Raw genomic sequence first — 27,997 nt, 5'->3', positions numbered from 1 at the left:
ATTTATAACTGTTATTGACCTGGTCCACGAGTCAAAACGCTAATCATGAATCGACCGCTTATAAGATCTATAGAGAGTTCAACATGGTGACATAAATCACTCAATGTTAACATTCATCTCGACACCAATCACTCAATTTAAACATTCATCATAACACAATGTTACAACATTTGTCGTGATCTAATAACTTCTTTTCATAAAATATGTCAAGTAGTTTCTTTGAATGTAAAAGAGATAGGTCTTGAGAGTTAGAACCTGGTAATCACAGCCAACCAGATCAAGAAGATAGAGAGCAAGTAGTTCTGGTGCAGTAACTTATGCAATCAACCAACGCCTTCTTGTACAAGATCCTCCACTGCACTGCCAGTTTCCATCTCTCCAGAGAACGTTTAATTTTCCCAGTTAACTGTAACTCAGTTTCCTCTCTATTCACCAGGCCATTGGTCTCCAAGAAAGCACAAAACTCGCCTCCGACAGTCGATAGCATCTTCCCGAGCTCCCTTGGTACCTGCAAATCCTGGATTTTGCAGATGTTGCACAAAAGCTGATTGTCTTCTTCAACCGACGTTGGCAGATTGTTTAAAACAGCATGGCAGTTCTTTGATAACCATTGCATGACTAATACTTCATTCTTGACCGAGAGTTGAGACCCGGCATAAGCAAGATGCCCGACACCTCTACGCTTGTTCGGGTGGGTTGCCCATAATCGCAGAGCAGAAAGTAGAGCAAAAGATGGGTTTCCATTTTGGTGAATAAAAAGAGACTCCTTAGGCCAAGAACTGGAACTATAAATGTCATGTTCCAAAGGAATGAAAACTCTGTCATTTGGATTTTCCTGAAGAAGAAACCCATAATATTGAAGAAGCTCTAAGTTTGAGTATGTACCATAGCTTAAAAGAACCTGCATCAAACAATAGAAAGATTTCAACTCCACTTCTTATATGGGTGCAAAATATTAAATGACATCAAGAAAATATAAAATACCTGCTCTCCTCTTTTATAACTTTCCCGGGCATAGAAGCAATATGCAGAAACATTTTCCTCAAATCCACCATCTGTCAAAGCCCGCTGAGTATCTTGTTCGTCTTTGTGTAACCCATCAGTAGTTATGTTTCCATTCAAAGAAGCATGTTGGGAAAAGGATGAAACATCGATAATATCAAAGGACTCCGCCTCAGGTGCAGCATAATTAAACAGGTCACCAACTGGACATAAACATCCGGCCTCATCCCATGGTACATACAATGCCCTAGATGATATCTCTCAAAGGAAACATACATTTTTAGTATTGAACTACTAAACGTAGAAAGAAGTTGAACAAACTGAGATTAAGATTGAAAAAATTTACAAAGGACCAAAACATTCTCATGTTTAGTGAGTCATCGAATAATGTACAAGACAGGACAATACTAAAACCTCCACAAGAAGGGCTAATAGAAAATTACAAAACAAGCTCTCAACAACTGGCATTCATAAAAAAGAGGATGAATTCTATTCTATGGCAACAAAAAGCTATGGGAAACGGGATGTGAATACTAAATTCACTCGTACTTGAATGAACGTCCTAGTATGCTTATTGTTCGAGCTTATTCAAAAGCCTTTGTGCAAGCTTCCGCTTCATAAGTCGGAAGAAAAAGAGTGAACTAATAGAGGCAGGGTGGCACCATTAGATAGAATAGGATTCTTAATGATACTTACAGGCTGGTAATGGGTAATGGAAGGACATATAATCAGCAAATGGGTGTCATTTGGTGGTTTTTTCTTCTATAAGAAAAGCATATTTGCACTGACCTTGGACAGTTGTTTTGCATAATTTACCCACACGAGACCTCCAGCAAAACCACGTTTAAATGATGCATTAAAATTTTCACGAAACAAAAATGAAGAACGATAAAAAAAAAAAACAAAAAACAAAAAACTTGAAATCTTAGAAGAAAATGTGGTGGGTTTGACTACTCTGTATAAATCTAGGTCTTATCTAACGATGCAGTACATTCTTATAGCATGAATCCAGTGTGCTTACAGTTGCAGAGGCCCAGAGCCATGCCTTGAATGTTTGGAGTTGGTTTTTAATATTAGATTCTTCCATTAGTCCTTTAACTCCTCTCCACTCCGCACGAGACTTCGAAGCAGCCTTCTCTGCTTCCCAGAGAGCATAATCCACCTGTTAATAGACTTTAACTCTTCATTATAAAAAAAAGTCGAAAACAAATGTAAAAAATCATTATTGAATATGATTCATGAACACGAATATAATCCTAAGAAATAAATAAATAAATAAAAAAAGCCACAAAACGAAAACTGAACCTGCAGGGCTTGCTTTTCAAATTCTCCAAAAGTTTCCAGTGTTTCGTAAGTTGTGGGCAAATGCTTGAAGTAAGGGAACCACCAAGAACTGCTTCCTTTACCAATCTCGTAGAGTAAACAGAAGGTCAACTTCTGCATTTGAATTTGGGGGGGAATTAATATTAGTAAACCTTTAGAACATTCTAATAAGGGAAAATGAGTAATGTCTCAGATAAACACACCAAAAATATTTTAGATAAACAACTTTAAATTTAAAAGAGAATTAAATTAAGTTAAATCCCAAAGATCTTTGTCGCAGTTGCACTAAGGTAAGAACTAGTAAACATTAACATAGAATGGAATTGAAAACATTTTTAAATATACCTATGGCCATTCATGTATAAAGGAAATTTGAATAACACCCCTTCTCTATTTCCATTTCAAGGGACAGGCATGCTTGTAATTCTTAAAGTTTCTTCCCAGGTCTCTCTTTCTTTGAAATGAAATCACTTGTCAAAACCTAGCTCATTAGGCACATGAAGGTGCTTCAGGTATCTGATGGCTCAAATGGCACCACCATCCAATCAAATATGCCTTCACTAGTAATGAAAGCCATCACCTATTTATACCCAGAACAAAAGTGAATCAAACGGTATCTATTTGACCATTTTCAAATCTACCTTGAGAAGGCCTTGGCACCTTCTCTTTCATCTAACAAATCTAATAACGGAGGGATTAGGAACGTACATTTCATTGTAATTTGGTTTATGCTTGTGCTATCCATGCAATTGCGCTAAGTTTCATCCAGGTCCGAGATTGCACAAGGGTTCAACCTTGGCCTTTTGTCCTTTATTTGTTACTCATTAGGACTTATTTAATAGTAGGCCAGGTGCAATAAGGCAGAGCCAGAAATTAAGCTAGAAATTCCATAAGAAAATGTAGTTCTTTTGGTTCTAACTTTTTCCCGGTCTCTTTTCGCCTTTGCGTAATTACCAACACTTAAACAAAATCTTCTCCACAATTGAGTGTGAAAAGCTGTTTCTCCACTTCTCAATTCCTACCCCAGCTTCTATGGGCTATAGGGTGAGGTTAGAATGTAGTTATAAAGCTACAATATTCAATTCCCAACGTCTATAAGAACATTACGAATCTATCCACTGATCGGACACGGAGCATCTTTGAGGATTCTTTGTACTGAACAAGATGGTTGTTTCCCCCTCATCACGTTTGCCCACACCTAAAATATTTTCCGAAGGTACCTGTTTCAAGATTATTGGACTTCCTTCAAGTAAGGTTTCTCTACCCTTAGCTCCTGATACGTTACTGTTTGGGCCATTGGGGGATTTCCTTTAAATCCTTGATTATTGAAGGTAGGACTCCCAATTTGGAAATTCTTTGATCATCCATTACTCCCCCTGTGTTTAGATGACTGATTCTTCTAGAAACTCTACTAGATGTTTTTCAATCTTATGAGTCAGGTTTGCATCAGTTAAATTTGTGATAGGATGGAGGTCTTATCTTGAATACTCAACCTTAATCCTAAAAATATATAGGGAAATTCGTTGATTCTCATCAGCCTCTGTACAAACACCAACAGGAATCACTGTCTACAGTATAATGATCACACTCTTGTATAACTGTTGCACATACTAATAGGCAGCTTACCAACTGTACTAGGATTGGGAACAATTTGTGTTCAAGACTAAACTATACGTATTCTTAACATCAAAAGGCCTTTTTTGATATGTTTAATGTACCATGTATTTGTAGGGTTTCAAACTTTTATTTTGCACCTTTTTCTCACAAAAGTTCGCGCTAATTATGCATAAGTGATGTATAAAGAAGAGGAAAAGTCCATGTTAGCGAAGGAAGAACCTGAGTGGAAGAAAGAGATGGGTATCTCTTCAGAGCCGTGGAGAGCTTCTCATCTTGCAACGACAAACTTTGGGCAGTCAACAAGACAGATTTTGGAACTTTTAGCACTAATTCTCCTTTGGTAAGATGACGAACAGCCCCCAAACCTCTCCTGAAGCAAAACTTCCCTCAAAATTGAATACATACAGTTAAAGAAAGAAAAAGAGTGATATAACTCGAAAGCAAGAAATCAGAGCATACCCGCCTGCATCAGGGAAGAAACAGACGCATAAAGAACGACCCAAACAAGAATGTGAACTCTGTTTGTCGCCAGAATCTGAAATTCCGTGATCCGCCGCCCATCTCAGCAGGCTTTCAAAACTTTCTTCGGTTCCCATTTCATAAACCCACCATCAAAACCTCTGCCCTCCCTTACACACCAGGTTTAAGCCTCTGCTTCTTCAACATTTTGTCGAGGTATTAATTTTGGGAAAAATATGTACGGCGACGTCGCCATGGATGAGTATTTATGGAAAAATACTTTCAAAATATTAAAAAAAGTTTAAAATAATCAACATTTTACACTCTGTTGATAAATTAAAATCTTTATTATTTATATTATATTCAAAATTAATTGATTGTTTACGATATAATAAAAATATCGATTTATCTCTTATATTTATATCAAATTCATTGACATGTAAAAATATCGATCCACATGTAAAAATAAAAATTCCTAGTAAATATTATTTTTTCAATCACAAAAATTACAGTTTTAGTTTGTGGTTGCACCATTTTAATAGTAATTTGTATCTTTATTCCTTGAGTTACTTCCTTGATTATAATAGGGCGTTTGAAAATTTTGAAAGAAGAAAACAAGTGTTACGGATTTGTTTAAGCAACTTGTTCAGATAAATTTAGGAGTTTAACATGTAAAATTGAGCATAAAAGTATATGATATGTTATAGTTTGACTGGTAAGTATGTCCTAATTTTCCCGAGAAGCCCTAAACTATGTAATGAATTGGAAAAAATTAAGGTACAGAACACTTATTTTGTAGCAATTAGAGTTTCCTTCTAGGCTTTGTTGGTTCAGTTTGGTAAGGATATTTTGTGAGAGGACTATCACGAGTTTATTAGTCACTGTCAAGATAAGAGCAATGGTCCACATGGATATCAGTTGTTAGCAAGCACGGCTGCTCTCCTCTTGATTATATGAGGACTCAGTCATGAACCAATCTTTAATAGTAAACCATCTAGATTAATAGGGTTATATACATCCCAAAACTTGTAGTTACAGGATGCCCTACGTGATATGAGAGTTGACAGGTAAAGTCACTTTTTGCATGTAAATGATGAAATTCTACGTGACAAACGCATGGGATCACTCGCTTTTATGTACAAGACTCCACTAGGGACCTACCATAATAGTTCAAGGTCACCCATTGCATACATGATGTGATTCTACTATAGCCTTGCTTTAAAGATTGCTAACTTACTCCTTACATGTACAGCATACAATTCTACTAGGGTTGGGTTTGAACGGTTACAAGGTCAGTTGTAGCATTAGAAACACCTTCAGTGCATGTGAAAGCTGATTGAGAAGATTGCCGAGGCATCAAATATAGCATCAAATATAGCATCAATAATCTTACAAAAGCAAGCAAAATCTCAACAGCGTTCCATTGAAAATAAGGTATATGGAAGAATGGATTTCATTTAAAAGGTGAAATGAATCGTATATACAATATCCGACATATACAAATTCTCATTCCTTCCCAGTCCTGAAAGTGCATTAGTTGTGAGACGTTACGTTACACCTCTCAGTAAATCGTCATCCGGTACGCTCCGACCGTTCGTGAAAAAACTGCATGAGCCTCTGGGGGGAAAAGGGAGGAACGGAAGAGAGTTTAAGGGAAGACAGAAACCTATTGGTGGTTAAAGAGTGTCAAAATTTGGGCCTTTTCAATCATCTCCCACTTTATATACACTTTGTACATGGCGTGTGCACAAGAACTTCAGCCATTGAGCTTTGCTAAGAACTGGCTAAGACTGTACTCTTCAGTGTACTGAGATTGGTCCCAAAGTTCCTCCAGTCCTCCAAGAATAGCTTTCAGACCCTTCTTTCCACCCATTGCTTTTACCTCTCCATCAAAGTTCTCATCTGACTGCTTCGATGATGTCGACGTCGCTCCCTACATTTTATGAACCAAGTTAATCAACAGTTATCAATCCCAGAGAGAAACAGGCTTAATATGTTGAATCTGCAGTTAAAGAATGAATTCATAGGTATGAACAATGAATGCAGTAATACCTTTCTGGAGGTTTCAGCAGATGTGAAAAGATCAAGCAATTGATCAGTATTCATGGTTTTCATACTGGCATTTTCAGAATTGATGACAGCGTTAGCAACTGAAACTTTAAACTTTTGAAGGCTCATAACTTTTTCTTCTACTGTTCCGCGCATTATGAGTCGATGGACGTTTACAACCTTCCGCTGGCCTAACCTGTGGGCTCTGTCCATTGCCTGCAAAAATAATTACATCAATCAACACAAAGAATGCACCCATTTAATGGATAAAGAATTTCATCAACAATGAGAACAAATATTTTTTTAAAATTAAATTAGAATCCTGCAAAACGTTCCCTACAAATGAGTAATAATCTCCCATCAAAAGTACTGTAATTAAGCACATACACACAGATGATTACCTGATGATCTCGCATTGGATTCCAATCATGCTCCATGAAAACAAGGGTGTCAGCGGATGTCAGATTCAAACCAAGACCACCCACTGTTAATGTGAATTTGTTAGCATATGCAATCCGATAAGCTAAATTGTGAAAAGATAAAGTGAGGAGAATAAGAATCAACCATGTGTTGTAAGGAGCAAAGCATCGATGGTAGGATCAGAATTGAAGGCCTTAACAATGTCAAAACGTTTCTCCGGCTCAACAGATCCATCCAGTCGCAAGTACGTAACACTGCTTTCAAAAGAGAAGGAATTGAAGGGCATCAGAAGAATATAATATATAACTAAGACTGGCAAGCCTTCTTCGTTGTGCCTCTGTGCATTTTGATTTTGATTCATGTTATTCGAAGGAGAACTCCAGAAACATAATTGGGATGCTAATGGAACTAGTCTGAGCTACAATAATACCATTTGAAGAGGTAATGGCCAAGAGATTGCTGAGTCAGAAATGCAAGAAAAGATTCTTTCATAAGAGAAGACAGGCACGGGTTATGCACTCAGCGTGCTAGTTGACCATAAAGGCACAAAGAATAAAAATAGTCTGACGCTAAAGCCAGCTGTTGTTATAATTTTAATGCATTCCATTACTATAGAGAACACAAAACTAATCACAAAAACAAACTAACTTCTTTGATGAATGCAAAAAAAGATGGTATACTAACTTCTTCATGTGAGCGTGGAATAAATCTCTTTCAATAATGTCCAATAAGGCCTGCAGAAAGATCTCAGATATTAAATTATCGCCCAGTGAAAAACAGAAGCTCAAATTAATGAATAAACAATCAATATCAAGCAATTTACTTTATGTTGTGCAAATATCAAGACTCTGTGCTGGCCAAAGCTGCCAGCCCCATCAGAACTCAAAGTATCAACACCAATTCCGCACTCCTCAAGAATTTCCCGGAGAGCAACTAATTTAGGAGAGTGGTACAGTTTATGAAGTTCAGAAACTAAGTCAGAACAATCGGGTATGAGCTCTGTCAGGAGGCACTTCATTGAATCTGTCATTTTTTCTCCAGTGACAAGCAAAGGATGACTACAAAGTTTAAGCAAATATTGAAGTGCCTGAGACAGAAAAACAATATATGCATCAGGGACACAAAGTTGAAAACAAGAATAGAAATAAAGAGCATACCTGAAATATATGTGAAGATGCTTTTGTTGAAACACTGCTTTCCTGTGGTACATCTGATTCATTTGATTTGACTATACTTGATATTTCCTGTCTAACATGAGAACCAGAGAACCTTTCATATAATTTTAGTTGTACAGGGCTCAAGTCACAGTATCTGTCTTGAATGATTTTTTCTGGCAGATCAGACAGCACTTCATCTTTAGTTCGTCGAAGAAGGAAAGGCATGACCTATAGAAATAAGTATAGAAATCATAAGGGCGATTATCTAATATGCGTGTAACACAAGAAACAGAAAAGACAAACCTGCTTGTGCAATGCTTCCATGGCGAGTGCCCCAGCTTCTGCATCCCTAGCAGAACATTTAGAATCTCTAGCTGCTAGTAGTGGTTTTCCATAAGTTGATTGAAACTGCATGCAGAGAAAAATTACCAAATTTTGTGCAGGTGGCAGAGGTGAAAAGCAACTAGAATAAGAGCGCATTTGAGATTTTCGGTTAGTGAAAAGGGTTTTTTCTGATGGATAGGAGTAAGGGTAGTTCACCAATTAGACAAAAAATGTCATCGTCGATGGAAACTAGAAGAAGTTTATGTAGATACCTACCAGCATGGAATGGACAAAAACCACTAACAAAGTATGCAGACAGAAAAATTCTATTATGGCCTAAAACAATCTCCTAGAGCCTGGTTTGAAAATTTTACAAAAGTATAAATGTAATGTCGATCTGATCACACTATTTTTTATCAAACATCCTTGCAAAGGGAAAATAGCGATTAATATTATCTATATGGATGACATTATCCTTGCAGCCTACAGGAGACCATGAAGAAGTAAGAAATCTTCGTGTATCTCTCAAAGAAAATGTACCATCAATCTTTTAAAGAAAACAAGTAAGCTTGGATGTAAACTCTCTATGCTCCCATTGATCCTAATAACCACATGGGCAAAGAAAACACATTGACTGATAAGGAACAATATAATCGACGGGTTGGAAAACTGATTAACCAAACTCAAACTGAGGTTTGAAAATCATTTTATGAACAACACTACCGAGAAAAATATACAAATTGTTTACAGGATTCTCGTATACTTGCAAGGAACTCGTAGAGGGGAATTGTACTTCAAGAAATCCAGGAATGAAATCTTCCCAAATGCCGTTTGGGCAAGCTCAAAAACTGAAACAAGATCAACTACAGGATATTGTGCCTCTGTTCGGGAAATCTTAGTCACTTGGTGAGTTAAAAAGAAATCGGTCATGTCTAGAAGTGACGCTGAACAAGAATTGAGAGCGCCTGCTCAAGGAATATGAAGAAATATGACTCAAAAGCATCCTATTACAACTAAGAATCACTTCAGAAGAACCAAATCTACTATACGCATTGCCAAAAACCATATCCATCATGATTGCATAAATCATGTAAAAATTGATTCAGTTCATCAAACAAAAACTTAAAAACAAAAGCTTCTCGCTTAATTACATATCCACCAAGATACAGATTGCAGACATTCTTACAAATGCCATATTCAAGAGAGCTTTTGAAGTCTAAAAGACCAAGCTGGACTTATTCAACATACACAATCCTGCTTTAGAGGAGTGTTGTAAATAGAAAAGGTCTCAATTATTTTCTTTTTGAAATTTCTTGTTATATTCCTTTCATTCTTTCCCTTCTTTTTGCTACCGTTGGTGTATTACCTTTTTTGGAAAATTCTCTCCCTTCAAAGGTTTATTATGTCATATTATTGACAAAATTTACTCTCACGGTCCTGTTTGAAGATTTTTTGTGGGCAAAGATAACATTCTTGTTTTTCATATTCTTCAATTTGCAAACAAAAATATCTATAAAACCAGAGCATTACATGGCAATAACAAAAATAAACAAAATTTGAATGATCGAAAATCGTATCTATAGGGAGTCATTACCTGTCTCTCTGTTCCAAGAAAACCGGGCATTAGAAAATCAAAAAGTGACCACAAGTCCATGACGTTGTTCTGCCACAGAAGTTTGAGAATTTTATCAGATAAAAAACAACAAAACACTAATTTGATTATTGTAAATTAATAATTTTGATAGGACAGACTAACCTGAATTGGGGTTCCACTTAGTACCAGACGATTTTGAGATCTCAATTGCTTTACAGCAAGGGTTATTTTGGACTTTGCATTCCTTATAATATGTCCTTCGTCTAGTATGCAATAGTTCCAGTGAAATTGTGAAAGATACTCAACATCCTTACGCACCACATCATATGACGTTATGATGACATTATACTTGTTGAAACAATCTCGAAGAGATGCCCGTTCCTGTACTGAACCAACATATTGGAGCGTAGAAAGTATGGAGACATCAACATACTTCTCTATTTCAAAGGCCCAGTGTCCAACTAGTGTTGATGGACAAATTATCAAAGATGGTGGAATATCTTCTTTATTATTTAAGGTGAGGCGTTCAACTATGTCACATGCCACAATTGCCGATGCCTGAAGTGTTTTACCAAGACCCATGTCATCACACAGGATTCCATGAAGTTTGAAACGTTTTAAGAATGCCAACCAATTTATCCCTTCTTGCTGATACCTAAAAGCAAAAAAAAAATTCCAGAGCGCGAAAGAAATAAGAACCAGAAAATACATTTATTAGTCCTAACTTCGTAAATAACTATAGTAAACTACTGTTAGAAATCTACATCATTGTAATGAAGGGAAGTTGCCAGTTTATCAATCAATCAATTCGTGACAGGCAATGAAACATTTAGATTCAGAAAAGTTTGATGGAAAACTGAAATGCTAATTGCTAGGTATATAACAGAAGTGTTAGAAGTCAACCACATTGGGGTTTATGAAATTTTCCCCGGTGAAACATTGCAGTATGCAATTGTTACTTTCCATTTAACGTAAAACTTTTCAAGTTTACCTTCTCAATGTCATCTTCAGTTCAGTACAGAGTTTGTAATCTTCAATGTGGGAGTTATCAAGTAGTTGTTCCAGAAATTGCGCGTCTTCCTTATTTTTAGAAAAAGCTTCACTGAGTCCAACAGGTGGTGGAAGACCACGTGCTAATGGAAGAAGAGGCACCAAAGCAGCAAAACTGTGGGTCACAGATCGTCTAACAGACTGATCACAATCACTCATACACCTTAAAAGTGGAACCACCAATAAAGGAGCATAAGACACCAGCTCTACACCCATTCCCTGAACAAGCAAGCTAATAAGCATGCCAGCACCTTGTCTTGAATTTACGGAATTCATATCTTCTAACATAGGAATGGCATTTTGTATCACAGCCCCCATGACATCGATGGTCAATGACTTGGCCATGGAAGTGATGCATCTAGAAGCTGCTAATCTAACAGCTACATGAGAGTGCCGAATACATCCAAAAATGCAGGGAAGTAGGGTAAGTAGTCTTGGTTTCAACTTCTCATTGAGCATTGGAGCAATAGATCGTACCACCTGCATATCCAAAATAATATACTCACTGATAAAATCCAAAAACAAAGGTCTAAGTTCTTAACCTTATCATCCTTCAGAAAAACCTGAAGTTATCTACTGCATTAACACACTGAAATAATAAAGTAAATAATTTCTGCGAGCTGTAATAAAATGGTTAAATAATAGAAAATACCTAGACAAGTACAAAAATTTCATTTTGAAGAAGAGTAGACTTTCATCAATCATTAGGGAATTAGTTGAGTTTTAAGAGTAACCTGGATGTTATTTATCAAGGTCTGAGGATCCTTCACAGATTCAATGGTGTGCATTATTTTCTGTTCATCTTCAGCAGTAACATTTTCAGTAGTAGTAGGCAACAATATTTCTGTAAGACAATCCCAAAGCTTCGGAAGCTTCCCAAATAATGCATCCCCAAGCTTCTCACAGAGACACCTTAAAACAAGTTCAGAACCACGTCTGCTAATAAAACCCTCAATTCTTGATCGATCATCGGTACCAGACAGTGTATGAACTTTTGTTCTTGATTTTCTCGTACTAGTCCCAGAAGAAAGAATATCTTGCTCATCAATTACCTCCATGGAGCAAATAACTGCAGCTTGAGGTGTTTCAGAAGCGTCCATGCAGGTCAAAGTACAAATATTTTTTATCAACTTATCATTTGGCCCAGGTTTACGTAGAACACACTGACAAATTAACTCTGCTAGTGCGTCTGCTGCTTTTTGTTGTAGTATTTCCTCCTTCAAGTAATTCAAAATGATATATTGTGATATCTATTCATAATATATGTCTCTGGGTGCTATGTTTTTACATCAGGAAATATTTACCTGCTCTCTTTTTATGGAAGCCATCAAAGGCAAAATAATTGGATTAAGTCTGGTTGGAAGCTCAGACATCCAAACAACTGCAGCAGCAACCATTGCAGAGACCGAGATATGCAAATTACCCTGGGAATTTTCCGAAACAGGAAAATGGAATGTTGAGAAAGATTAATTAGAAGAACAAAAATCTATCCAAGCCCTAATCATGAAGTGGCATGATGAACACCATTAGCTGAATATCATAGCACAGTTCAGAAAAACCCTCCCGACAATGATGAAAAAGAATTAGTTCAAGTGGCAAAAATTCAATGTGTGTACTTGCTCCTAATATATCATGGTTCGATTACCCTCGTTTATGATGGAAACTTCACCTATAATTCATTGCATTGTAATGTGTAAAATGGAGAGAAAAGCAACATCATAAAAATTCCAAGATCAATAGGACAAAATGCAGCTATAAAATTCAAAATCTATAAATACCTGAACACACTTCAAATACCCTGAAGTTGTCAAAAGACGTTGTTTCAATGACTCTATATCATCAATACCCTGCCTGCCCTCCAACCCATTTCCATCAATATCTCCAAGGGGTGTTGGAATTTTCGAAGCAAAATTAATTGCTTCATCAGCAGTCAGGTTCTCCAAGTCAATCTGGTTACCCGAAAAGAATTCCTTCAACATCCCAGATGACTCGATGGCCCGTACTAATTGTGTAGCCTCGCCACGCATCTTAGAATATGTCCTTGAAAGTTCAGAGTAAGGAAGTAGTGAATCCTTCGTAGGAAATGCAGGATCAGAGCACGTTAATAGATCCAACAACCTTTCTCTTAAATAATTGGGCAGCCAAGAAATAACTCCATGATCTAGAGAGTTCTTCTCTTGGTTCCTTATCTCTTTGAACCAAGAAATAAGGACAATGGAGGCTACCTAATGGGATGTGAGCAATCAGATAAATTTTTTATGCGGAAGGGCAGAAACAAGGAAGGAAAAACTGAGATCAAAACTCTTAAAGTACCTGCCGCTGGACTCCAGATGAGGATTTAAAAGCATTCCATAATGGACCAATTACATCTTGCAAAGATCCCTCATTCAGCTTAGAAGCAAAAATTCCCAAGGCTGTTGCAGTGACAACTCGGGTATGAGTCACTGAGATATCCGCATCAGCACCGACAATGATCTTAGAAAAACTGGACGAAGAATCTCCATTTCTTTCATGTGAAATAGTTACCTTTGCCAACTCCATGCCAACTCCGCTGGAAGACTCATTTTCAAGTTTTACAGCTCTCATTTTAGCAGCAGCCCTAAAATGACTTCTTCTAGGAAGCGCTACCGGCCAAAATAATTTTGAACTGTCAAATGCAGAACCATATGAAGTTGTTGCAAGCTCCAACCAGGATGAAACATATGACCTTGCCACAAGTTCCAATTCCTTCACTTGAGACTAATACCAGGAAAATAAAAGTACTGTCACCAGATCTAAATTTTGTACAATCAAGGATCAAAAACACATTGGAAAGCTTTCAAGATAAAAAGGGGATGAGAAATTGCCTTTATACAAACAAGAAAAGGAAAAATAATTGGAAAGCTTCAAAAGATTGATCATCTACAATACAAGGGGGCAAAAACAACGCCAAAATCTATGGACTAAAACATTTGTTGACCAACGAAAAAGCATGAAAAAGAAGATACAAGAGTAACCAAGGGCCATAGCAAATTAAAAATGCACGCTCCAATTGACTATAACGAAGGAGCACAAAATCACCAAAAGTTGATCTAAAAAACTCCACTTAAGGACAGAATCCCAATAATGTCACAAATTCCAATAAATTCCTTGAACAGTTTTCCTCTTCTAAACCAAATTTCTCATGACCAACATTGATAACTTCAGTGAAACCCGCTAAAGAACTCTTTCAAAGGAACTAGATGTGTGTGTTGTGTGTGGGTGTTTCTTTCTTTCTGTCTGTCTGTCTTTTTAATGGAAAAGGGAGATGGGATTTGTTTGATTGGAGGAAGTATATGCCAAGAATTAGGAAAGGATAACACCTCATTAGTTAAATTTAGGGCTATATACCAACAACTACAACTAGCTTTACGTTTTGTAGACTTGCATAAACGCATACAAAAATGTATATAGCATAGACACACGTAAACAAATGCAACAATTACAAATAAAACCATGAGAAATAAAGAGCCACTTCCAATTATTTGGGACTAGAAGATTAGTTGGATACAAAGAAAAAACATAAGATTACTAGGGTAGAACCAAGTCCAGCCGGCAATAAATCCACAATGGAGTTTATTACAATCACAAACTTACGTAATTTTTTCATTGTAAGAGACTATGCTACACGTCATTTACATTATAGACTCTATAAGGATAAAGAAAAGAAGACATAAGAAGTCAATTATCATGTAATTAGTAATTCATGATTCGAGTGAAATTATGATTTTAAATCACTTCAAAAATGAAAAATCATAAAAACTAACAATAGTAATAAACTAAAGAAAAAGTAAGAACCTGGAGGAGGAGCCTCCAAACTCGCTCTGAGCACTCCAAAATATCATCATTTGATTCTAGAAGCAAATTCTGAAACACAATCCTAAGGGTGTCACCTAAAATGGTTGTCGGCCAAATGGAAGTAGAAGGCACAGAAATTATTTGTTTCAATCCTGCTTCTAGCAACCGTTCCTGTACAGATGAATATTTATTGATGAAAGAAATGAAATTATTATAATACAACAACGTGTGAAATAATAAAATTGTACTAAACTATTTACAAATCTTCCATGGAAAATATTTAGAGAGTAAACATCAGAGAAAGTGTACCAAAGTGCGGATAGCTGAATAACGAACTGATGTGATACTGTGCCTCATAAATGGCCATAATCTCGGCGCCAATGATGCGAATGCATATGGATTTTCCTGCGAACGTATTCCTTCTGGGGGATCATGCACATGAATAGCTCCATTTAGATCAAACTCTTGGGTCTCTCTTAAAGTTAACGCCTCAAACATCTTTGGAATCATCTCTTTCTGGGAATAGATTTCTGCCAATAGATTCATTACACTGCATAATAAATAGAAAGCCATAAGACAATTATTGATGGGATGACAAGGATAAATTATAGCATAAAAGTCACTTCAAATGAATTGAATCATATCAAAACGAATAAATTCATCATGCATTTTCGTCTTTCAGAGTCAACAACTATTATCATAATCCCACCCAACAACTAAATTAACAATAGTGACAATCACTTTATAAGAAAAAAAACATGGAAAAGATTTGTGCAAGTTCACCATCAAGAAGGGGTATATTCAACTCAAAGCAATGAATATTGAATGTAGCAAGCACAGCATAAGATTGGAAAGCAAAGACCAAGAAGTTAAAAGTTGGAGGGGTGATTCCGTTGTAATGTGTCTTGAAAATCAGAAATGATTCATTACAAGAATTGCAAAGAGGATGCCCAAGAAGCTGACTCATTTCCACGACGAAAAAGAATCTTCATAACTTGGCTTCAAAAGTTCTCTTACATTCACATCCAAATTACCCACAATGCAGCGAGTATGACATGCACCCACAAAGATCCTTTGCTCAGATACTCTTCTTCTAAACAATCCACAACCAACACATCAAGCAACATGATTGTGTATCACTCCAGTGACCCAAACTCTCAAGTCTTTGCCCTTAATATCTCCCCATAGTGACCAAAACTCTCAATTTTGAAACAAGATGAACGAGTACAGCTACAATAAGGAAAAAAAAACCAATAGTTTTTTTTTTTTTTTCCAAACAAAATCATAAATGTGCAAAAAGTACAAAAGATGGCAGGAAGGATAAGATACTCCCCCAGGCCTCAGCCAGGAAAGTCAAAAAGTAGGCTTCTAATTGCACAATTGGTGAACAAGCTTATTCAAAAGAATAACATCTTTTAAATCGCATGAATTCTACCAACACAGACATGGGCCTTATGTCTAACCGTTACCTGCTGGTGGATGGACTTAGATCATCCAAATCAAGCAGGATGTCCCAGAGCAGCATCACAATTAAATGCAAGGTCTGACCCTTGAGAGAAACAATAGAAGAAGCAGCCGGAATTAAAGCATCAGCTGCAACTGCCTGAACGTCATCATCTGGGTCCTCAAGCCCTGCTTTACATGCAGGGAGAATGCGTGAAAGCAAATCATGAAGAAGTTCCTGGCACAAACAGAAAAGCAGTAAGATGACAGGTTGAAGCGTAAACAACAATACTAGAGCTCATAATATTACCATGAATAATATCTTTGTAACAAAAAATCTTCTTCTTAAAGAAATATCCTTTCATTAATAAAAAGAAAGGGCAAAAAGTCCTCATAAAGGCATCAAGATTACAAGATTTACACTTGACACAGATAACCTTTCTTCTGCTCCCCTTTCTCTTCTAGAATATGTTCATCTACGTCGGGTCGAAGATATATTCATTTTTTGTCACCCAAACCCTCAAAAAGGTTTTATGGTCGTGCTTTCCTTCTCTATTTGAGAAACTACCTTACAACTAAAGATCCTATTCTCCTTCTTGTCGAAGTTAAATATTCCCAAGAAGATTACATGAGGAAGAGCCAAAACTATGGACTGTACTTAAAACACTCATAGTTGTGACTGGGGCTGCACTAGTGCTTACTTTGCAAGGAAGCATATGAAGATTTTGACCATATCTGTGGAAATGCAAGGTTGCTTTATCAATTTGAATGCCTTTTTAGAGACCAAGTGTGTGCATGGCTTGACTCAGCAATTGTCGTAATATATTTTATTCCATCCAACCTTTCAAGATAAAAGGCATATTCTTTGACATGCTAATTTTATGCGGTTTTACAGAGAATTGGCAGGAAAGGAAAGAGAATTTTTAGACTTCCTTTCTTGGAATAATGCTGGCAGATCACTTCCTTGGTTGATTTGGACGGGAAAAAACACACCAGATACTCAGCTGATCCTTTTTGTCAAAATGTATAGTTCACAACCTCCTCTTGGAGTGCTACACATTCCTTTTTGTAACACTCAACGCATGCTCATCCATTTACATTGGATGCCCTTTATTAGGATCCTCCAATTAGGCTTGGAACCTCTCATCCCTAGGACCATTAGGTTGTATGTTTTTCTTTTGTTGATAATGAAGTTCTTCTGTCATCCAAAATATATATTGAAGCCCATCTAAGGATTTTTGAATTATCCTCCAAGTCTTAATTTTTTAAAATTGGAGCCTTTGTTTGATTTTGTAAGGTCCTTAGCTACTTCCAGCTTCTATGACTTATCTACGATGCAAGACAAAAAGAATCCCACAAGAGAAGTGTAACATAGACCATCACGTTATGATGCCAAGAGGAATGGCATCAAATACAAAGGACACAGGATCATACAGCAAGAGCTGCTCTTGAGATATGACTCCAATTATTCAAAGAAAGAACAAAGACAAGAAGCTCCAATAACTGAGCATGGGAGGGTGTAAATTGTGAGCTTACTCAATCTTAACGCGATATTAGACAAAGAAGAATATTTAGAACAGATAACAAATGTACACGACCTCTTTGATTACATGGGACCACATAAAGGAAAGAAACTTAAGTTGGTGGGACCACCAACTACAATCCAAACAAGGAGATTTGTCATTGGATTACAGGGGATGCATTCTTATTATTATTAGCTGCTCAATGATGCAATTGGGAATAATACTAGTCCCGTGCTGTCTCTCCCCTACAAAATCATAAGATCAACTTCAATGACTTTCTTAGATATCTTTCCTATACTTAAGCCCCTCTTTAACTTTTTAACTAAAGGTCAAGCTTCAAACCAAAAAATTAACCCTTATCTGACCTTTACCCTCAAGGTCATCCTTACATACATAAAGCATTCTGAGGTTTAAGGATTCTATTTAGATACAAATATACAATGACAATGACCGATACTAAATCATGAAACCCACACAATAGAAAAAGCTGCCAGACGTACAAGTAGTAATGAAAATATACCTTCCGTACAGCAACCAAATACTTTATGCCTAAAAGACTCCCATGACGAACTTCCCATTCCTGTCTGAACTGAATGGAGGAATAAAAGTAACGTTAAAACAACATACAGATGTTTTAGAGTTGGATTGTTTTACAAAATCGAGCATACTCCTAAGCAAGAATACCATATTTACAAAAATTGAACATGTACTTGAAACTTACCTGCATTTGCAGCAAGATATTTAGCGTTTCATTAACTAGTGAAGGATGCATGTACTTGAACACTGCACCCAATGCTTGAGCGCAGGTTTCACGCACAGGGGCTACGACTTGATCTGATACATAATCTCCAAAACTGCAAAATATATGGAAGAGAAAGAGAGAGAAAAAACAGCATCCCTCAGCAAATGGAAAATATTTGTCTCTAAACTCAAAAAATGCAAAGGACCCACAAAAAATGATAAGATAAACTTAGAAAATTATAGTCAAGTAAGCAATAAAAAGCCTACCGATCGAGAAGTAATATACACAACAGACGAATCGCACAGTCTTGAAGAAACTCAAAATTCTTCAGCCAAGAATGCCTAGTCAATTTAACCAAATTCCTCAGCTCGTGATTTTCAGAAAAGTTTGTGAGCATAGTAGTACCCTCTGAAGGTAATTTATTATCAGGGCACTCCTCGGCTGCTGCTTCAGATGTATCTTTATGCAAATAATATGAACCATTGGGATGATCCTCCACCTTTACAGAGCAAACATTAAATTGAGCTTCAGACTGATCATCAGGCAAAGGCCTATCATCATTTTCAACCTTCACACTTATCCCCAATTTAATATCCTCGTGGGCACAAACCATCAGATTGGCAGGTGGACATAAGGCGTCTTCAAACTTTGGTCTTTTCAATTTGAACTCAAATTCATCCTCCGTCAATTGCATATTTAAATCAATGTCCCTTTCTCGCTTTAGCTTATTTGGCATACTTCCATCTTCTAACGTGGTCAATGGAGAACTGTCCACGACCAAATCAGGCAATGGTACTCCAGCACAACCTCCTTGATGAGTTAAGATTTCTCTCAGGGCCATCACACTACCATGACGAACTTCCCAATCTGATATTTTAAAAAGGTTAAAAATAAACAAGGGAACTCAGGAAAACAGAAATTACTGTCAGTATATCCAACATTTAAAGTAATATGAAAATTCTTACTCGAATCAAACATATCAAGAAGAAGTTGCTCAACAAAATTATGGAAAGGCCATTGTCCATCACCATCATGATCACCAAAATCATCGTCATTATTTACACTCACAGCTGCCTGCAGATGGATCGCCAAAATTTATTTCACTTTCACTTCACATATAGAAGTTGCAATATAATCGACAGATGAATGGAAAGTTGATGATCAAAAAGAAAATTATAGGTAAGCAAACCAAAATTAACTAACTCAGTCAGAACAACCGAGCAGCCATCATATATTAAGAACTTTATATTACAGCTATCATCAAACCATGGAAGCACACAGTAATATTATCATAGGCATCACTAACTACCATTTTTTTTCATATAAGATACATCTCTTTTATTTTCACTCCGATAGCTTTGCAAAAGGGGAGGAAAATAGAAGAATATGGAGATAGATAAAGGAAAGAAAATATAACACGACTGCACAAAGTCATACCTCCTTCAAGTATTTTTACGTAGTCCCATTTTTCATAGAAAATGCAAGGTCATTTAAAATCACTACGTTTCCCTCAAATTATTTACACATTCCCCACATCAAAATCTTAGAAATGGCTGAGTGTCTAAGAGTACAACAAAAGAAATAGTGACATCAAGCAGAGAAGATAAGTCAAAATCCTTATATTTTTCCATTCATTAAATTTCGTAGAAAGATTCATTCACATCAACCATCCCCATAAAATTACTTTTTCATTAATGTATGCAATTTACAAAAGAATGGCAAAATCCAAAACGAAGGGGTCACAAAAGATTTCTCCAATTGGTCAAAAGTGTAGAGACTATAAGAGTTATAAAAAAGATATGCATTTATACCAAGAAATCGCTAGGAATAGAATTTGATCAAAATAACTTCCAATAGGACTTTCATTTTCTTTAAATAGACGACTGTTACATTCTTTCCAAGTTGTTCACAAAAAGTTCAAATAAGAAAAAGATGCATCCCAAGAACCTTCTTCCCATCAGAAAACAAACGTACTTTAAGAGTGTAAATAAGAAGATTGAGGTCATTAGGTAAGTTGTGAACCACTAAAGGTGGTAGATATCTACTTCCAAAATCTGACTGCATAATGACAAGTGATGAACAAATGGCTCTAGATTTCATGGGCTGTTCTACAAATTTGGCGGCAATGACGAAACAATGCTATGTAAGGTAAACGACACTGCATTGTGTCGTAGTGCTGTGCTAAGCAAGATATTTTTAGGCACAATAGTTTGGTAAGCAGTGTTTATAACTTTGCTTATTTAAGGAAAGTGGGCTTGACGAACGAGTTGTCTAGGATTCCCCCATTTCAAGGCCTTGAAAACATAGATTTGCAGGTAAGAGATCCACTGCTGGCCAGCATCCTCTTGTAACAGTATTAACTCCAGCAAATCATATAACTACATCTAAATACCAGAATAAGCATAGAAAACAAACAATACTGATACATGCATTTGACACAAGGAAAGAAGACTAATAAAAGTACAAGAAGCCTCAAAGAACCAAAAAAAAAAGTATTTATCCGGACCTGAGCCCCTTGGTGTATGCAAGGAGATAATGGAAAGATAGTACCTTTTGTGAACTTAATAAGTCCGGACCTGAGCCCCTTGGTGTTTCCACTAGTTGGGTGCCTGCTACATCTGTCTCTCCTTCCTCAGACCAGTGTTTTGTCTGGTCCTTCGAGTTTATTTTTGCTTTTCGTTTCAGAAGGTTCCTTTCCCGAGCACTGGGCCTTTTGGATACAATATACGGGGCCATGTTAGCAACGAACTGTTGGATATTATGTATTGAGTTCGATGGATACATCTGCCTGTCTCCACCATTACCATGCATGTTAACTTTGTCCAAGATAAGGTCCTCATCTCTTATCATGTCACTGACATCCATGAATTGCTCACACACATCCAAACCTGTGCAAAAGGGACAGAGATTTGCTAACAAGAAAACATAATAAAGGACTTGTACCAAGAAAAACTAACACTAATAAAAGGAAATGAAATACGAGTGGTGGAACAAGATGAAAAATAAGGTACAAATTTCAAAATTATTTAAAGCATGTAGGATATTGAATCAATATTGGGGAAACTCCAAAAATCTTAGATTACGGAAGCACAAAGACACAAAAATAATTAGATAAAATCAATTTTACTCGGTGGTATGAATACATCTGATACCATCATTACACAGCATNTTTTTTTTTTTTTTTTTTGTAGTAGTAGTAGTAGTAGTAGTAGTTTTGGCTTAACATAGCTTGCTAGGCTAGGAAATTTTACATGTAATAATTATTATTATCATTATTGTTGTTAAAATTAAAGTTAAAATTATCGTGTATTAAATCTAAATTTAGGATGTATGTGCAATTTTAGCTTTCTCAAATGTGAAATCCTAACTTCTCCCCTACTCAGGATCAGTGTTGCAAGGCAGCACAGAGGATTTGAATCACCTTTTCCTTTTCTGCTCTTTGGTGGTGTCCTCGGCACAGTTCTCAAGCCTTTGTTGGAAACCAACTTTTCCCACTAAGCAGGGTCTAAGATTTAATCTCCCAAAAAGTTCTATGGTCATAGATGGAAGGTATGCAAGTACCAGATATGGATTAATGTTGTCATTTTGATTCTATGGGAAAATTGGATTAAAAGAAGGAAACGTATCTTACCCGGATAGTGAGGGATCGGAACCAGCTACAAGGTGTTATTATTTTTCCTCTTACCTATTAGCTATTTAAGTGTGCTAAACCCAAGTTATCTTGTCAGTACTCCCTTTCTTCCCAACAATAGAGATTATATTTGTTACTTCTTTACTTCTGTATATTTCATGCTCAAAACATTAGGAATTTCCAATATAATTGCTTTGATTATTAAAAGATATTTATATATATATATACACACACACACACACACATATATATTAGTGACAATTTTTTAATAAAGTCACGTTATGTTATTTACATTATTCAATTACTTATATAAACATAATTTAGATAATTATCAGATCTATAATATAATCTTCTACTAGATAACTGACAAAAAGAAATCTCACAAAAGGAGGCAACCTACCAAAGAAAAGATAATTACAGATTATAATATAATCTTCTATAGTATATCAATAATTTTCAAATATGTGTGTGTGTGTATGCCAACCTAAACGACGACGAAGATTTTGCTTTTGACGAGCCAACCGCTCCTTTGGGCTCTTGATGTTTTCACTGGTGACATCAAACTCCTGCAAGGTATATCTTAAAATCAATCCACATACCCATCAGATTAGTTAGTCTTTCCTGCTTTATTGCAATACATCATCCAGAAATCTAAATTCTGAAAACTTTCAACTTTTTATTTATTTTCGCAATCAGGTCTTCAGAAATATTTTACAATGTACAGGATGATCAGGCCAATCACTGAAATCCTCTATCAACTAATATATATATATATATATATATATATATATGTATATATTGGAGGGGAAATGAAATAACCCCATCCCAATACTGCTTCAATTCAAGGGCCATTACAATAGCAACTTGTATTAAAATATATAAGATATTAACTGGGACACTGAAAACCAACAGTAAAAATATTAATAGCGGAAATAAATGAGTAGAAGATTGAGGGGTGGTTTAGATGATGTTAAGATTTGAGAAAATTAGGGAGCTTGTTTGTACTAAGAAAGGATGTTGGTGGGGGTAGGTGTGGTTTGGGTTCCAATAGAGGGCTGTCAGAAAGAGAAACGAGAGAGAAGCCGAATGAAAAAATCAAAAATTAAAAAATTAAAGAAAAAAAATCTGAAGAAAGAGAGAAAAGAAGACGAATTAATTTTTTGTTGCTGTCGTAAAAAAAGGTGGGGGTCGGGGGGAAGAAGTTTCCTAGCACACTATGCATATGAACTTTGTTCTATTGATCTCCTGTGCTAGTGTTTTGTTCCTTCAATTGTGTTCACAAGTTTTTGGTGCTGACTGTGGGTTAAAAGGGTATTTGAATACGTTCCTAGCTTATAAGTAAGCAGCTCTTGGAGGTTCTTCTTGCTGGTTAATGTTCTGGGACTTGAAGTTTGGATTACATTTTTTATGCTGATGGTCTGTTTTCAAGTTGTAAGTTAAAAGTTTGAGACATTCATAAGGAGGGAGGAGGGTCTCAGTTGGAGACATAAAGTGAAGGTAACGTAACATAAGAGAAGGTAAAACGGGCTAAAGAAGGGAATTGGAAAATAGGCAGAGAAAAAACACCATTGCGCCTCAAGAAAATGCTAACGGTGAAACCTTACGTGGGGACAAGAAGATCAAGGGTGAGCTTTTGTCCTCCTTTTTCTGTCAAGCTCAGTGGTTCTTCCCAGCCTTCTCTAGAAAGCCTAGATTGGTATCCCACTTGAAGAAGGACAGGTTGAAGTTGGAATTTCCTTTTTCCATAGAAGCCAGCGCCAGTGGGAAAGCTCCCCAGTGGATAAGGCCCCATCTCAAGATGGTTTTGCTATGGCTTTCATTCCAGATAGCCGGCACTATATTAAGAGTGATTTTTGGAAGGTGTTTTGTGAGTTTTATGAGTGAAGGATCCTGTAGAGTCCTCAAAATGGAACTTTTGTTCATCTTGTATTTAAAAAAGGATAGGATTAGGAACTTACAAGGGTCAGGGATTTCGAACCCATCAATTTGGTCGCTAGTATTAATAAAATCATTGCCAAGGTGATAGGCAGATAGATAAAGAAAGCTCCTCCCTATTCTCTGATTTCCAAGGTGCCTTTATTGAAGGTAGGCAGATTTTGAAACTCCTATAGCTAACAAAGCTATCCAAAATTATAGAAGTCGTAAGCATGAAGGAGTCATGTTCAAAATTGATTTTGACAAGGTTTAAGACCACGGTGGTCGGGACATTTTAGATGATGTTATTTGGAAGAAAGGTTGTCATTGTAAATGGAGATCTTGGATTAGAAGAAACGTTAGGACAGTCAATTTTTCCATCCTCATTAATAGTAACCTGAGAAGGAGGATTCTAGCTTCAAGAGGTGTTAGACAAGGTGATCACCAGACCTTTGCCCTTTAGGTCAATTTTCTTTTATCAATAACAAACTTTTATTGAGAAAAATGAAAAAAATACACAGATACAAAAATAGAGCCCACAAACGGAGGCAACCTAAAGAAAGAGCCTCCAATCACGTAAAACAAGACCTAACAAATAATTACAAAAACAATTCGCTACCAAAGCCCACAAAGAAACATTGAACCTAATAAAAGTCATACACCACTCAAAGACCTCTCAATCCCTCAAAAGATTTTGTTGCTTTTCTCACCCGCAATGCACCACAAAACAGCACATGCTCAGTTTGCCCCGAAATCCTTCCCATCTCATGCAAAGGAGGTGGAGAAGGAACTCCTCAACCATCTCCTCTGCAACCCCTATGTCTGACCAAGGTTAAGTCAAACTCCTCAAAGAAATGACTCCAAACAGCATGGGCTAAGTCACTACTCCAAAGGATACGATCAAGGTTCCCAACAACCCACCTACCATGCAACACAACAGCCCAATCATTGAAACCCAATCCAAGGTGTTAAGTTTTCCATGAGAACCTACCAAAAAAAAAAAAAAAAAAAAAAAAAAAAACAAAACTGAATTGCCTTCGGAATTTCCACCTTCCACTGAGGAAAAGAGAGGCTCTTGAGGGATTCGTTGACCAAACAAAGAAAGAAGGATTTACAAGAAGGAAGGACAAGGACTCCAAATGCAAACATCCATTCTCCCTAGATTACAACAAAACTCCACAATCATGAGGCAGAAGTATCTGTTGCTATCGGACAAAGGACGTTAGAACCCTAAAACGAGCGAATAAAAGGTCAAAAAGCAAGACATACTTTCAGCAACCTTATAGTTCCACATCAAAGCAAAATGGTACAGTCTGTATTAAGTAGGATTCTTACCTACTTCTTATATATGTTTAGGATCTTCATATCTATTAGAAAGAGTAGAGAACATAGGAGGAATCTTCAAAGGAAGAGGTCAATGAGGGGAAGGGTTCCCATATTGTTGTTAGTGCGAGTAGAAGGGATATCTGTCTTTGGGTCCAAGTTCTTTTGAAGGGTTTTCTTGCATATTGTTTGGTGGCTCCTTTCTTCCCCAATGTTGTACAGCTTTTTCATGCTTTGGAAGGTTAAAATTCCCAAGAAGGTCAACTTCTTATCATAGTAAGGTTAACACTTTGGATCTTGTTTCAAGGTACATGCCTGCTTTGATATTGTTGCAGTGTTGTATTCTTTGTAGGGGAGTAGCATAGGACCTTGATTACCTCCTTTGAAATTGTTAGTTCACTTCATCAGTGTGGAATGATTTTTTTTAGACCTTAAGTGTTTATTTGGTTCGCCCTAGAGCTTGTACAGCTTTGATGTTCTTCGCTTACCTTTTGTGATAAGAGACTTTTTATGGCATGCCAACTTCTTTGCAATTTTGTGGGGCTTTAAGCCAAGACAAAAAACAGGATTTCTAGAGGGTTCAAGAGTTCTTGGGAGGGGTTTAGTCTCTAGTTAAGCTCCATGCTTCTCATTTGGCATTGGTGACCGAGGTTTTTTAATTACGCAGATCTTATTTAGTTAACTTGGAGCCCCTTTAGTTTGGCTCCTTCCTTTGGACCTTATTTTTACACCTCTTTGTATTCTTTCACCTCTCTCAATGAAAGCTTGACTTTAAGTTGAAAGCTTTTTGGAAAACAGGAGTAGTTGCTATAAAATTTCACAATTCCTAAGGTTATACCGTTGTTATTAGTAAAGTTCATGGTAATTGTTATAGTTTTTTGTTTTCAATCAAGTTTATAGGGTTTGGAATTGTGTAATTTTTCCTATTTTTGGCTCCGTTGTAATATATAGGTACGCTTTTGTAGTTCTGATTTCATCAATGAAAAATATTGTATCTTTTTAACTTAAGAAACAAACAGAAATACATATATTTGCACAAAAGCGCATGTTCATGAGTTTGTACCCAAGAAAAATAAGCTACAAAAATAGACAGATCACCTGTCCTCCAGATGCCACCAAGGCGCCAAATTCAAGCACATTATTCATATCAAAACTGTTATGAAGAAAATGCAGCATTCGGTCAGTAAACAAGCAACATGGTCAGCATTTGCATAAATTAGGAACTCTGGAGATAAAAAAGAAACCTTTTAAATGCAGACTGCAAATCAGGCATGGCCAGGACATCCTCGATAGTACCAGACAAGCCAGCCTCTGAAATCTTTAGTCCAACACAGTCAATGAGCTCAGACACAGATGTGTGCTTAACATTCTGTGCAATAGCCCCAATCGCATGGGCAGCAGCAACCCGTGTATCCCAATTTTTACTGCGTAAATACTGAGATACCTGTTTAAACAAACTCAGGATTAAAAATTAATTCAACATAATGAAATCCATTGCACAAAAGTATGCGGCCCAAGCAAACAACAACATCAAATGAAACCTCAGCAAATTATGACCTTTTTCAAAAGAGATGTCAAGTCCTGAGGATGGGATTTTGCAATCTCCCCCAACTGCCGAGCTGCAGTAAATCTCGTTGCTTGTGTTGAACCAGCTATTGGGATTCCGTTAAGAAAAAACCCCAACTCAAAAGTGAAATTCAATGGAAATACAACAATTAAGCGNGGCCCAAGCAAACAACAACATCAAATGAAACCTCAGCAAATTATGACCTTTTTCAAAAGAGATGTCAAGTCCTGAGGATGGGATTTTGCAATCTCCCCCAACTGCCGAGCTGCAGTAAATCTCGTTGCTTGTGTTGAACCAGCTATTGGGATTCCGTTAAGAAAAAACCCCAACTCAAAAGTGAAATTCAATGGAAATACAACAATTAAGCGTACAGTTTCATTAAAAATATATATATATATCAACAAGAACAAGGATACTGTCCAAGAGAGTAAGAAGACGATGAAGTCGAGACGACTGCTGTGCCATGATAATAACATTCCTAGTACGCCGCTAGACTTCTGCTAATGATAACAATTGATAACATTCCTAGCCACCGTCAAGTCCCGTTCACTGCGCTAAGCCCTACACTCCATCAAAACAACAAAAAGCTAAACATTCAATCGAGACTTCACGAAACAGTCAGACAAGGAGCAGTTCAGTTATAAGCAGGCAATCGAATGTCCGAGAAGGAATTGGTGAAAAATTAGAGATTTGGAATACCCTTAAACGAATTGGAGTTCTAAGCTCCTAAGATCTACGAAATGATGGAGATATTGAAGGATTAGACATGGAAGAACGACCAAATTTAGGGTGATTAGGGTTACCTGGAAGGAGATGAAGATAAGTGGAATGGGATTGAACAAAACATCTTTGTTTCTACGTTTCTACGTTTCTTCGTCCTCCAACTTGGTGAATGGTGCTCAGTCGATAACCGACGACGAAAACCCTTCTTCCCTCGCTCGCTCGCTCGCTCAATCTTGCATGAGTTGCATTTTATATATTTCAACCCTTTTTTTTTTTTTTTTTTTTTTTTTTTTTTTTTTTTTTTTTTTTTTTTTTTTTTT

General features: G+C 36.7%; 2 protein-coding genes across 2 annotated transcripts; both read right to left on the bottom strand.

Moving 5' to 3' along the window:
• Window position 1: 1 nt before the first annotated feature.
• LOC111791271 (protein SET DOMAIN GROUP 40) lies at window positions 2-4,630 on the bottom strand. Its single transcript, XM_023672547.1, has 6 exons — window positions 4,402-4,630; window positions 4,162-4,312; window positions 2,308-2,439; window positions 2,024-2,164; window positions 985-1,260; window positions 2-901 (listed from the first exon to the last, which is right to left on the bottom strand). Exons 1-6 carry the CDS (start codon window positions 4,536-4,538, stop codon window positions 278-280), a joined length of 1,461 nt encoding a protein of 486 aa, XP_023528315.1. The 5' UTR covers window positions 4,539-4,630; the 3' UTR covers window positions 2-277.
• Window positions 4,631-5,824: 1,194 nt separating this feature from the next.
• On the bottom strand, window positions 5,825-27,916 carry LOC111791448 (TATA-binding protein-associated factor BTAF1). Its single transcript, XM_023672800.1, has 29 exons — window positions 27,758-27,916; window positions 27,371-27,515; window positions 27,158-27,252; window positions 26,632-26,831; window positions 26,486-26,540; window positions 22,635-22,716; window positions 21,070-21,407; window positions 19,485-19,593; window positions 18,786-19,386; window positions 18,499-18,631; window positions 18,298-18,366; window positions 16,281-16,492; window positions 15,121-15,361; window positions 14,812-14,982; window positions 13,309-13,734; window positions 12,774-13,220; window positions 12,300-12,419; window positions 11,730-12,212; window positions 10,937-11,475; window positions 10,108-10,600; window positions 9,946-10,014; window positions 8,331-8,435; window positions 8,028-8,255; window positions 7,694-7,957; window positions 7,555-7,604; window positions 7,015-7,124; window positions 6,852-6,934; window positions 6,454-6,666; window positions 5,825-6,334 (listed from the first exon to the last, which is right to left on the bottom strand). The coding sequence occupies exons 2-29, from the start codon at window positions 27,417-27,419 to the stop codon at window positions 6,158-6,160; spliced, it is 6,162 nt and encodes a 2,053-aa protein (XP_023528568.1). The 5' UTR covers window positions 27,420-27,515; window positions 27,758-27,916; the 3' UTR covers window positions 5,825-6,157.
• Window positions 27,917-27,997: the final 81 nt, after the last annotated feature.

The sequence above is a fragment of the Cucurbita pepo genome, chromosome LG03, assembly GCF_002806865.2.
Source record: "Cucurbita pepo subsp. pepo cultivar mu-cu-16 chromosome LG03, ASM280686v2, whole genome shotgun sequence".
Lineage (NCBI taxonomy): Eukaryota > Viridiplantae > Streptophyta > Magnoliopsida > Cucurbitales > Cucurbitaceae > Cucurbita > Cucurbita pepo.
This window is presented reverse-complemented; position numbering and strand designations above follow the sequence as displayed.